Source organism: Elaeis guineensis, chromosome 4, assembly GCF_000442705.2.
Source record: "Elaeis guineensis isolate ETL-2024a chromosome 4, EG11, whole genome shotgun sequence".
NCBI classification, from domain to species: Eukaryota; Viridiplantae; Streptophyta; class Magnoliopsida; order Arecales; family Arecaceae; genus Elaeis; species Elaeis guineensis.
Window position 1 is genome coordinate 14,744,090 of NC_025996.2, and position 13,622 is coordinate 14,757,711.

Consider the following 13,622-nt stretch of genomic DNA (forward strand, 5'->3'; position numbering starts at 1 on the left):
GAGGTCGTTGGTGGTGGCTACGGAAACGAAGGGGAGAAAGTGATGCTAGTGGTGGGGTCAGTTCGGTGGAGGAGGAGGTGGCGACGGTGGCGGGGTCACTCCCGTCAAGAGGGAGGAAGTAAAGGAGGAGGTGGCAACGGTGGCGGGGTGAGTCTGATGGAGAGGGGGGAGGTGGCACCGTCGGGGGAGGGGTGGAGGGGGAGGGAAGGGGGTGAGGTGGGTGAATCGGGTTTGAAAATGAGGGGAAGTATTTAGGAAAAGGCTCTAAGTCAAAAAAAATTACTTGACCGGCAACGAGAGATTGCCAGTGGATGGATCTTGACGATCCATGTTGAATTGGACGGCCAGCAGTTTTTTGAGGATTAAATGACCGTTCTACCCTTTAGAGCACTGTAGTAAATACCATTTTATTAATATTATCCTAATATTATATAAATATAATATTAATATTATAATATTTATTATATTTTAATATTATTTTAATATTTATACTAATATAATATTTTTATAAATATTAATATAATTTTTTAATTAATATATTAATATAATATTATATTTATTATTATATTTATATCCATATTAATAAATTTATTATATTAATATATTAGTATTATATTATATTTATTATTATATTTATTTTCATATTAATAAATTTATTATATTAATATATTAATATAATATTAATATAATATTTATATTTATATATAATTTATGAGCAAAAAGGTATAGCCTTATATCTATTAAGAGTATAATAAGTATTTTACATAACTTGTCTAGAAAAATATATGTTCAATCAAATATAAACTATTCTGCAATAAATTATTTTTTTATGATTAATCAAATATGATAAAATTTTATTCTCAAAAAATAATTTTTTAAAAAATAACTTTCGGAAAAGAAAAATACTTCTCGTGAACTAAACGAGTATTATATGATATTATTAAGAGGTTGTCTAAATGCCATATAATCTATATGCATTTTTGTTTTCTATATATAGTTACTGATGAGGATGAGTTGAGTGGTGGATTGAAAGGGACCATCTTCTTGGGGAAGTCAAGAACATTAAGTCTCTAAAAAATTGATATAAGATAAATCACCAGCTTTGTGGAAACCTGGATGATACAGCCTCTCTTCCCTTAGCTAGTGGTTTTAAGATGATGGTAATGTTCCGGCATGCTTATACCTCCATTAGTCTGCGATCTTCCATGATCCAGAGAGGATGGTGGTTTTTGCAAGCAACTTATTAAGGAATCGTCAAGACAAGCATGGCTTCTAATTTAATTTTTGAGTTGTTGTCTGAGAGCTTAAGCCAACATATTCATTGTTGGCTATGACGCCTTGATGTTGTGACGCATGTTTTCCTGGTCGATTTGGTCTCCAACAAGAAGTGTTAATGATATTTTATTGGACATTGTGTTTGGCCCACTATAATTGATGAGATTAGTTTTGGCCCATTATAAATGACAATATTAGATCTTAGAGTTTTTCTATAATATTGCTGTTGATAAACGCTCCAAATTTGATAAATTTCTATATTTTCAATAATCTAGGTTAGTACCAAGATTAAGACAAATGAAGATATCAACATATCTCAATCCATATGAAAAGTGGGGAAATTTGAAGGAATTGAAAATTTTGGAGACCTTGGTGAAGATATTGACATTTCAGCTTTTTCTTACTTTATTTTTATAATGCTTTTTTGAATGAAAAACATTATTTACTTCTATGGTTTAGTGGGAAGAAAAATCGCACTCTACGCCGCCTCCCATGCCTCCTACGCCGTTCCGGTTCGTCCACGCGGCGTCCCATGCCAGCTGCACTGTTTGTAAGATTGTTTGACAGAGAATAGATGCATCCACCAAGGAATATGGGTCGGAATGCCGTGTAGGATATAACTAAGCCTTCTTCCAAGATTAGCAAGCAGGAAAATAGAACTAGTATATATCAGAAGCCCCACGTCGTCATCAGCTCAGCCTATTGCACAGTCGTGTCAAAGAGCGAAACTCTCCCTCGCCGCCACCAGGGACGATGAAACATCAGGGAAGCTCTGCTGCGCCTGCGCCATTCGTTTTTCATGGTGCTCATGCAACCATACATCCATATAAAACACACCTTCCCGTCTTTCCACCCGATCCCATCATCGCCAAAGGAAAGCAATGGCAACGAGCTTCTCGTCTCCGCTCCTCCATCTCCTCCGACCGTCGCCATTCTCCGCGTCTCTTCGCCCTACGAGAATAACACCCGAGCGGCGAATCTTCACTCCATTCGCCGGGCCAAGCGATAACCCCCGGAAGGAGGAGGTCGTCGTCGTCGGCGCTGGCATCGCCGGTCTCGCCACCGCTCTCTCTCTCCATAGGTTCGTCCTCTCCCCCTTTCCATCTACTTTGGCCTCGGACGGGCGTCAATTTTACGGAATTGTCACTCTATGGCAGGGTCGGGGTGCGATCGGTGGTGCTGGAGCAAGGGGACTCGCTCCGGACTGGAGGGACCTCGCTGACCCTCTTCAAGAACGGGTGGCGCGCCTTGGATGACATTGGAGTTGGAGACGAGCTCAGGAGCCAATTCCTCCAGATCCAAGGGTATGGGCAAAACCCTAAAGATCCCATCTTGGATTGCCTTTCTTTATCTCTTTCTAATTCCTCTCCATCGTATGCGGGGATTTCTGAAACCGATGATTGTATGAGCGCTGTGCAGGCTGGTGATGAGGTCGGAGGATGGAAGGGAGCTCCGATCATTTTCCTTCAAAGAAGAAGCTCCAGGGTAATAAGAGAATTAGTAATACCAGTGATGATTAGGAATTCTTGAATTTTTGGATTGAAGAGTCTCCTGTTATCCTGTCAGACAAGAAGTCCGAGCGGTGGAAAGGAGGGTGCTTCTTGAGACTCTTGCTAGTCGGTTGCCACCGAACACGATATCTTTCTCATCAAGACTGAAATATATTGAAAGACAAGGGAGTGAGGGGACTTTACTGGAGCTTGATGATGGCAGCCGCGTACTTGCCAAGGTAGATAGATGGACTCTGAATGTATTACATTTTTGGGAGTTGAAAAGCTGAGACTATCGGTTTTGGAAAATTATATTGATGGCATTTTCAAGTATTGTTGAGGAAGTGCAATTCTTGGAAGTAAGAAATGCTCTGCGGTTTGCTTAAATATGTACTATTACCTCAATATCCCTTGTTAGATGGTAGATGCATTTATTTTTTGAGGTTGCTACGAGCAATTTTGTTATTTTCTTATAATATCTAATGGACACTAATTTAATATTTAGTTTTATAGCATGTTTTCGTTTAATTATATTGTTGTCGAGTGAGACAACTTTTATCTCTTAATTGATCTCTGTATGCTAAGCACAGGCAGAAAAAAGGTTCTGATCTCTAGTGAATTTATATGAAGTTATTTTAGGCTTCTTTGGATGACTTACTCTTGTAATTTTTCAAAATCTAGTCTTGTTTAAAGTTGTTTTTGGTTCATGATTAGAAAAAGTAGCATTATGGATAGGCAATAGTTCTGTTGGATGGACATGCATTATAGCTTGTGGGAGTGGGAAAAATATGCTTTTGTATTCAAAATGACCAGCCTTGTCCATCAGTTCTCAGTTGCCCCTTGCTGTTCTAGAAGGGCATATTTTGCCTTAAATCTTCTTTCATTTTTGTAAGGCTTAATTACTTTAAAAATCTTAGACTTTTTAGGGGTTTCATCTTTATCCTGAACTTCAATTCATTGCACTTAGGTCCTCAAATTTTTATAACATTAAAATTTCTCTCCCGAGTGCTATTTTCGTTTGTCGACAGTGATGGAAATATCATTTGCTATCATGTGGCATAGTGAAAGTTGATGTGGCATAGAATTAGCTGATGTGGAATCCTAAACTTTTTCTTTCCCATTTTGTCCTTCTAGCTATGGTTTTTACTTTTCATTTCATTATTTTTCTTCCATCTTTTTGGAGTATGACCCACTTGAGAAGAAGAAGATGAGAGAACGAAGCATGGAGGATTAGGATTGGTTGTTCTCATCTTCTTCTTGACTTCTTTTAAAATTTAGATTCTCCAAGGTTAGTTTTGTGAGTTTATAAGATTAGCTACAAATCAAACGAATTAATAATTTGAATCATTATAAATCCAAAAATCTTATCAATCACACAATTTCTCAAGCAAATATAAATAACAAAAAAAAGGAGACAACAAGATCTTTGTGACCTCAAAGTCCAAATTTTTCAACACTTGATAAAAAGGATGGTGATGGATGCAGTCTTGGTGATGGTTGTGGCATCCATGGAGAAGGGTTGAGAGATGGTGATAGTATAAACGGAGGTGTCGATGGTGGTGTAGGAGGTGGTGGAGTTTTAAAAGAGGTAGCAGTGGAGAAAAAGTGATAAAATTGGAAGTAGAAACTCTAGCTAAAAGAAAGAAATGGGGAAGAAGGTATTTAGGATTCTACATCAACTTCCATTAGGTATCACATGATAACACGTGATATTTCCGTCACGGTCGTCAGATGGAAATAACACTCAGGGGAGAAATTGCAACATTATAAAAGTTTGAGGACCTGATTGCAACGAATTGAAGTTTAGGATAAAAATGAAAACCCCCAAAAAGTTTAAGGTTTTTGAAGTAATTAGGCCTTTTTTTAAAGCTTGTAAAGAGGCATTCACCAAATCTTCTAGGTAGAGTTGGTAATCTTCTTCCTTTTATTTTTAATAGTTGGCAAGTTATGAAGTTCCCTTCATGGGATTTTGACAGCAGTAATTCATTCATGCAGCTTTCAGTTAATAGGGATGTTATTCTTTATTGTTTTGTTCAGAGGAGAAACTATTGTTGGCGTCTTGAGGTGTCACTTTTGCTGAATATTTGATTTTGGAATTTTATTTTTATGAATTTTGGATGTGGAAGTAACTCATAGCTGCAAACTGTAATGCTGCATTTAGTTCTTAAACCTTTCAATGTTTCAGATATATTATTATTATTATTTTGTTTGACTTATATATATTTCCCCTCTGTATTTGTAGTATTGTGATTTTTTTTTTTTTTTACTGCTAGATTTCTAATCTTCCGCATCATGTTAGTTTTCTATCTGATTAACTCTGGAGTTATTTTAATTAAAAACTCTATAAGCTGGATAATGGAAAAACAAAAGGAAAATGGGTGATTAAAGTACATGACTGATAGAAGATTGAAATGGATTGAAGAGAATAGAAGGGAAAGGCTTTTTCTCAGTGTCTTGCTAATAGCTCCCCAGGTAGTCTAATTTAAATTTTTATATGATGTAAGAATGGTGGATTATTTTTTCAAGCTATAGAATAGGACATTTTTTTTCTTTAGCCATCAAGATTTATGTTATGTAAATATAAGATTTTTGGGATATATAAGATATTTGAAAATAACTGTTTCTGCATGAATTTTTTTGGACCATAAACCCTAAACAAGTCTCTCTCTTCCCCCTCTCTCTCTTTGTGTGCGCACGCGCGGGTATGCATGTACAAGTGCCTGTGTCTGCTGAGTATGTTTTATCTAAACAAGCAAAATACTTCTGAAGATATGCAAAATACTTAATTTTTAGCATAGATATGATCAAAGAAAAAAGAACAAATTACTATCAGAACTCACAATTTGTGCATGTTCTTGGTAACAGCTTGTGATTGCTTGTGATGGTGTGCATTCCCCAGTAGCAAAATGGATGGGATTTTCAGAGCCGAACTATGTTGGACATTGTGCCTTCCGAGGCCTTGGGCTATATCCTGATGGTCAGCCATTCAAACCAACAGTGAACTACATCTATGGAAGGGGCATGCGTGCTGGTTTTGTTCCAGTTTCCTCCACGAAAGTTTATTGGTTCATCTGCTTCAATAGCCCATCACCTGGTTTGTTCCCACAGCTTAGATCATAACATTAATATGTGCTTTTTCCATCCATTGCAGTTGTAAGTGATTTGCAGTCTTGATCAACCTCTGAAAATCTGTTGGTTCATAGTTCTTTCTTTTTCCTTGGTAGATGGATAAGTCAATTGGCACTCTCTGATATTTTCTGAATCATGATTGAATCAAAGTTGCAATTATTTGATATTGAGTTGGTGCTTACATCGTGGCTAGCTGTTACAGCATCTTGGAGACGAGGCCTGTATTTTTTTTTTTTTGCATTGAGCATATGTTATATGATTGCTGACATGACTTTCTTTTGTTCATGTGTTTCTATATGTGTTGTCTGGTTAATTCTTTTTCATAGTTCATCTGGATAACACCATGGAAATGTTGCTTGTTTTGTGCTTGCTCTTTCTTATCTTCTCTTTTGATAGGACTGGCTAAATCAGTTGTTACCTTTAGATGGTTAGATGCCTAACTCTATGTATTTATGGCCAGCTTTATTGAGCCTTGTTTGTATATTATTTTGAAAAAAATTGAATTGATATACATGCAGAAACTTTAAACTTTAAATGTAAACAAGAAGCCTTAACCCATTGTATATGCTGTTATCCTGGATCAGTGTATGATCCATTGAAAATTGAATCCATTATACCTCTGTTTCTTGATCTGAATCAGTCCCTTTAGTAATTGATGCCAATATTCTAGGCCAAGGCAACTCGAGACAAGAGGGGTGCTTACCATGAAACCTCAGAGGCTAGTGCCACATACTTTTGGAGATTGTAGCTTGAAACTCTACAAAACCAACAGTACGTTCATATCTACTGTTTTGGGCTCTGGTAATTTATTCATTTCGCGATACCATTGGAAATCTGACAATGCAGGGTTGTGCATATGATCTCTGGTTCACAGAAGGAGAGCAACTGTCATCATTACGGATTATAATTCCCACAATAATGAGGCCATTAATATTGTTAAACATTGGTGTGAACTTTAAAGGCGCATTGCTTACCTACCTTTAGGATTATTGGGGTATTGGAAATATCTTCCAACTTTCTATCATTCTACAAAATCAATCCAAGGTTGAAAAAGATGACTCGTTTGGGGTGTCTGGTTCATCAGTTTTAACTACATCCCCTGACTCCATCAATATTGCCTTTAGACTTGCATTCCATATACCATCATGCTATGATACAAAAACTTGGAGGGAAACTCTTGATTTTGTTCTTTGCTTGGTTGCATGCACAAAAAGATAAGTTAAAATTTGTGGTCAATTGCATGCTTGATATGATTTAGCTAGGTTAGAATTTGTCCGCATGAAAAGTGTACTTGGCATTGAAACCAGAACTGCTGCAATGATATGATTTAACTTATGGACGTGGTAGGTGGACTTGTGGGGAAATCTTGGAACTTTTGTTGACTCGTTGGGCTTATGTTCTTAACTTCTTTTTCAATGTGTTTTGCTGTTTCATATGGAAATAACAAATGCTTTTGATGTTCAACAGGACCAAGGACCAGCGACCCATATGTTTTGAAGCAGGAAGCTCTTGATCTTGTAAGAAGCTGGCCTCAGGAGCTCCTGGATGTCATGCAAAAGACCCCAGAAGATGTTGTCATCAAGACTCCACTAGCAGATCGGTGGCTGTGGCCTGGTTTTAGTCCTCCAGCATGGGCAAATGGTGTGGTGGTGGTTGGTGATGCATGGCACCCCATGACACCCAACCTCGGGCAGGGTGCTTGCTGTGCTTTAGAAGATGCAGTGGTTTTAGGGAGCAAGCTTCGAGGTGTGATTGGTGGCAGAAGCGAACTGATAGACCAAGCGCTAAGCGACTACACTCAAGAGAGGTGGGCTCGTGTATTTCCATTGACCATTCGGGCAAACCTTGTCGGATCTTTGTTGCAGTGGGAAAATCCAGTGGTTTGTTCATTTAGGAACAATATCATGATCCCAAAGTTGGTGCGGCTGGGGCCATTTTTAGAGCACACGAATTTTGAGTGTGAGTTGCTGGAACCAGCAGGATCACCCTAATCTACTTTCGATACATCTGTGCTTATGGTCTCCTGTGGTCAAGTGGCCAGAGTGCAAGCAAGAATGTGCATTCCCTCTGCCAATAAGTGATTGGCTAAGTCCAGCCAATAAACGATCCCTTGAATTTATAGTTACTGCAAATACCATTTTGGAGACTTTCAAGACACTTTGGGAATTAAGGAAGATACAGTAAACATCATGTGAGGAGTATAAGAAAGAAGCCGAATTTGATCTGTAATGGACCCAACGGGCCAGGTAAATTCATGTCTGCCCTGGATTTAAGCTGTACCTTGTAATTTTGACTAGTTGTTATTTATCTGAGATAAGCTATTCTGCTCCTCCTAGATCCGTTTATTGTACTGAGTAGTTGTGCTGAGTGGTTGCCTTTGGTAGTAGTTGAAGCGCCCAACCCTGTGTTTTAAGATTTTTGGTTCCATAGTTTTCAAAGTGGCTCTGATAAGCTGAAATTGATATTAGTAGTTACTGAACATCTTGGAGTTGACAAGCGTGATAGTGCGTTATGACTAAAGATCCATGCTTTTTGTTCAGGGAAAGTGATGCTATACATTTAGCCCCGATGCTTGATGTCTGGTGGGCTGCAATAAGGGCAAGGGCACGATCAATCAGATGAGGAGGGAGGGGGGCCGATCGTAGACGTAAAAGAGGCCAAGGAGGATGGGGGGTTAGTTGCAGTTGGGGAGGAGCGGGAGGAGGAGGAGAGTGGGCGTTTGGCTGCAACGGAGGAGGGGTAGAGATGGTGGGGGGTTGGTCACAAAAGGATAGGGGTTAGGCAGGGGAAGTAGCCAAAGCGAAGATGGAGGAGAATGGCTAAGGGTGTGATAGGTCATCATCCAGGGCAGCGGTGGAGGAGGGGGATTGGGTCATCACTAAGGGCAAAGGATATCGTCTCTTTCCCTCCCTCTCTAATGATAGCAATTGTCACCGCCTCCACCTCAAAAAGAAAAATATTAAAATCTTTTTGATATTTTAACTAACATGTAATGAAGAAAATAGAGAACTAAGATAAATTTTCAGTTTTACTTTCAACTTAAAAGTAGCTCCCTAAATGAGTTTTATGTAAAAGTACTTATCCATTCTAAACATAAATTAAAAGCAACTATCTATTTTGTCTGAAATTATCCTTATATTCTTTATATCCTTTAAAATACTACTGTATTATATTATTATAGTATAATATTCTTTACAATAAGATAGTATTACATTATATTAGTGTAGTATTCTTTTATAATAATACAATGTTACTCTATTGTGTTATATTAGTGTAGTATTCTTTTACAATAAAGTAGTATTACATTATATTAGTATAGTACTCCTTTATAATAATACAGTGTTGATTTATTGTATTATATTAGTGTAGTATTCCTTTACAATAAGATAATATTATATTATCATAGTGTAGTATTTTTTTATTATAATATTACTTTATAACAATGCAGTGTTGCTTTATAATAGTATAGTATAATTTTATAATAGTGTAGTATTACTTTATAATAGTGTAGTGTTGCTTTTATTATAGTGCAGTATTGTTTTATAATAGTATAGTATTACTTTATAATAGTATAGTGTTGCTTTATAACTGCAAAGGCAATTAGGTCATTTCATCATATTTGGATAATTGCTTTTAAGTTATGTTTCAAATGAAGAAGATTTTTTATTTGAAACTTATTTCGATAGCTACTTTTAGAGGGTGCTTAGTTCGCAACCGTAATCAGAATCGAAATTAGAATTGAAATAACTTAGAATCAAAATCAAAATGGCCAAATCTTCTGAAGTGCTTAATTCGTGACCGGAATTAGAATCGGAATCGAAATTGAAATGAAAATTTCAATCCATAGATAAGAGTAGAGATTGAGTTCTATATAGATTGGGCCATTTCTATTTCACTCTGAAATTAGAATCGGAATGAAACTCCTCAACCAAACACTTGGAATGGGAGTCATCTATTTTGATTCTGATTCGAGACCCCCACTCCCCCCAACCAAGCACCCCCTTAAGTTTAAATACAATTAAGTATTTTTTATTAATTTTTTCTAAAAAATATCCTAATCTATCGGATAGTCCAGATATCTTTTAATATTTTATAAATTATTATAAAGCAATAATATAGTAAAATCCTTCTTTCAAACTCCATATATGTTCCAGAGTTTTCTAAATATATTTGGTGTCTTGTAAATATCTTGCATCTAGAATATTCTAACAATTAGATGCATTACAAGTGGCATCATCCTAGCTATCTTTGTTCCTGTCTTAGTTGGATGGGTTCTGTTGGTGCTAAAGTTTGTTGATGCCGGATTCACTGAAGTTGAAAGTGTGAATAGGATCTCTGAATGGTGTACCTACAAAAAATCTGGACTGAAAAGTATTTCGGTGAGATCCTTTGACGTTCAAGTCAGCTAGTAGAATCAACAGATAGAGGAGCATGGGGCTTAAAAAAAATTACGTACCTGAGATCTTTCTTTTTATCTCTTTTTATAGGCAGAGGTCGAAGTCATAGTTGGTAGGTGGGTTGATGCGATTATGCGAGATTTGAGATAGATTTTGTATAATATGCCAACTGTTCGAGAGATTTTCACATGATAGAGATCATGATTGCCTTATCTACTCCATGATAGTTGCTATCTGATTGGCACTAACTTTTTGAATTTTGATTTGATCGATTCAGGCCGATCAGGGCTCAGCATTTGCCGATGATAGAGTCAAAACTGTATGTTAGCCGAATAGGAGTTAACATCAAATTATGAATGGCCAAAGGTTGGCATTGAGAGCTGCTCGATGAGGTATCAGTCAAAGATACTGACCGATCAAAGATTGACATTACACATTCATCGACTAAGGATCAGATGCAAGACGATGGTCGAGATTCTATACTGTCGATAAATCAAGCGAGAGTAAAAGAAAGGCACACCCTGACCAGGGCTCAGACCAAGCGTTGGCTAACCAAGGGTCGGACAGCCTTTAATTAAAATTGTCAAGCTTGGACGAGCGAATTATGGTCGAGGGCTTGTATGGTTGAGATATACTGGTACATGCTTAATGAGCTGGATATCTTTCAATCTCTTCATATTATCAGCTCATTCTAAAATTTTTTCAATACATACCCCCTACTCCCTAGTCCAAGCTCTAGTTGGGCTATGGGAGTACTCACTTATTGTTTAAATGGTAGGAGATATGAGGAGATTTTTCAAACAGATATCTATGTGCAATTTTTCAGACGAAGGTGACGATGATATAATCATAAGCTTGTTTTGGAACCTATGTGGACATCGTCTTCATCTTGCTGTGGTGCATTTAATGCTGAAATTGACAGTATGCCTATAACCAATAAGGAGTTGATACGTGGCATGTGCTAGAAATCTGTACCGATTTGAAATCCCCTGAAGGTCTTACGCTCCTCTATTTAAAAGGGTTCTTCTTCATTCTAGGCACTTTTACCTTGCCGCCTTTCTGAGAGTCCTTTCTTTTTTGCTATTGCTATTCCTTCACCCCAATCTCCTGTAGTTGGCTTTTCTCTCTCATCATCCTCCCTTTTTTATCGTTAGAGGGGCTTCTGAAAGGTGGACGTCTTTCTCTGAGCCTTTGATCGAGGATAGGCTTTTCTTGCCTTCTTTCAATTTTCTTTTCTTTCTTTTTCGTTTTCCCCTTATGGTGCACTCTGAGGGTTTGGTGAGTGAGCGTCTCATGCTAGAGAGGGATCCAACATGGAAAGGAATGAAAGACCCAAAAAATCCTAAATCCAAGACTAATCCTTTGGTTGGGCCTGGTGAGATTCAATCTGTGCTAAATTTGGATGATTTGATCTTGATCCGGACTCAGTATTCTATTCTGAAAGAATTCTATCTTGAACTTTCTGATGCCGACGCTCATGTCCATAGTCTTCCTCCTGGCTGACTAGCAGTATATGATAAAGCTTTTTGGGCGATCTTAGATTTCTCATTTCTTCTTTCATTCTTCAACTTTTTAGGTTTTATGGGATCCCTTTTTTCACAGTTTCTCCAAATTCTTTTAGATTTATAGTAGATTTTCTTGTCCTCTGTTCTCGGACAGGAGTCTGACCTTCTATCCCTCTTTTTTGAACACTTTTCATTCTAAAGAGACATCCATACGTCAACTAGTGGTATGTCTCATCACAGAGGAGTGTTGCCCCTCTGATTACCGATGCTCCTTCATCCATTCATGGGTGGAAGAAATGATTCCTCTTCATCTCCTACTCTTATATAGATGATTGGGGTCTTCCTGAGTGGGGTCAACCTAAAGCTTCATCTGTAAAGGCCGTAAAACTGAGTGCCGAGGAGAAGAAGGGGCTCAGGGACCTCCAAGAATACAAAGCTCCTCGTCTGGAAGAACTTCTATCCAGCGAATCTCTCTTCTTGATAGGGCTCTGCCTAAATGAGTCTAGGAGTGAGTGGAGTCGTTTATACTTTTCAACTTTTTTTCTTCTTGTTTCTTTCTAATCCGATGTCTGTTGAATGGTTGCAAATATAGAACCTTCAATAAAAGATTAACTTGAAGGCCACTCTCCCCCAGAAGAGAAAAACTCAGGCTGCTGGAGCTGAGAAGAAAAAGAAGTTGAAAGCTGTCGAGTCTAGCAAACAGTCTGTCTCGACCGACCAAGCCCTTTCTATTGAGATCAGAGTGGTATTGGCAACATCCGCTCCAGCTCCAACTTTGACTGTCAATTTTCGGGAAGAGCGTATCGAACAGCCCCGGCCTTCCAATATCCCAACCCAAGCAAGGACTTCCAAGAACTTAGCTGATGAGGAGGAAGTTCCTCTCGATGACATTTTGAAGGGCTTATTTTTTCAAGATTGGAAGGCAGTTTAAGAATCAATTGAAAACTCCATAATCCTGATGGAATTGAAATAAATTAGGAAGATGGGTGCCTCTAGCCTCAAGAGGTTGTCTCTGACAGTTGGACATCAGGTATTACTCTAACTATTCACTTTTCTTTCTTCATTTTATTTTCTTTACTTAACTTGTTTGGGTGCAACTGCTTCATGTCTTTGTCAACTTAGCGGATCATTCAGTCAGGAAAGCAGGGGCATGGGAGGCCTAAAAGGAAGGCACGAGAAGCAGAAACAAAGGCCGAAGAGGATGCTCTGGCCACCTGGATGAAGGTGAAAAAATTTGAAACTGACATCAAGCACCTTCAGGAGACTCTTAAGAAGGCGGAATCCAATCTCGCTCTTGCGCAGAAGAGGGAGAAAGAAATTGAAAAAAAAGTTGAAGAGCACATTTGGGAGGCCAAGCGCTAGGCTGTAGAGTACAAGACATCATCCGCCTTTGTCGAGGAGAAGGCTCAAGCAGTTGGAGCCTTCAAGACATCGCAGGAGTATTGTGACAGTCATGTGGCATTCAGTAGAAAAATTTATCATGGGCCTCACAAGGAGGGGTGGATCGACTACTGAAAACTAATTGAGGAAGAGCATCTGGACATAGATCTTGCTTTTTTAGATTACGAGGAGGAAGAGGACAAAAAAACTTTGGCCCTCAAGGTCCTTGCTTCCGACAAGAATAATGCTATCAAGCCGGTTCTTGCTGTCGTCCCTTCCTCTTCTAGTACTGATGTCGGTCCTTTCAAGCCTCCTTCGGATATCATTGATCCCCAAGAGAATGTCATGGACTAAACACTTATATTTTTTTCTCTTTTTTTTATACCCCTGTAAGAAGCTTTTTAGTAGAATGAAATAATGATTTTTGAACATATGATTTTTTAATT

The 13,622-nt window shown here is 38.1% G+C and overlaps 1 protein-coding gene across 1 annotated transcript; it reads left to right on the plus strand.

The window, feature by feature from the left end:
* The first annotated feature begins 1,982 nt into the window (after positions 1-1,982).
* Positions 1,983-8,229, plus strand: LOC140857153 (monooxygenase 2-like). The gene is made up of 6 exons (XM_073255639.1): positions 1,983-2,356; positions 2,433-2,579; positions 2,695-2,760; positions 2,842-3,004; positions 5,631-5,859; positions 7,362-8,229. Exons 1-6 carry the CDS (start codon positions 2,157-2,159, stop codon positions 7,883-7,885), a joined length of 1,329 nt encoding a protein of 442 aa, XP_073111740.1. The 5' UTR covers positions 1,983-2,156; the 3' UTR covers positions 7,886-8,229.
* Positions 8,230-13,622: the final 5,393 nt, after the last annotated feature.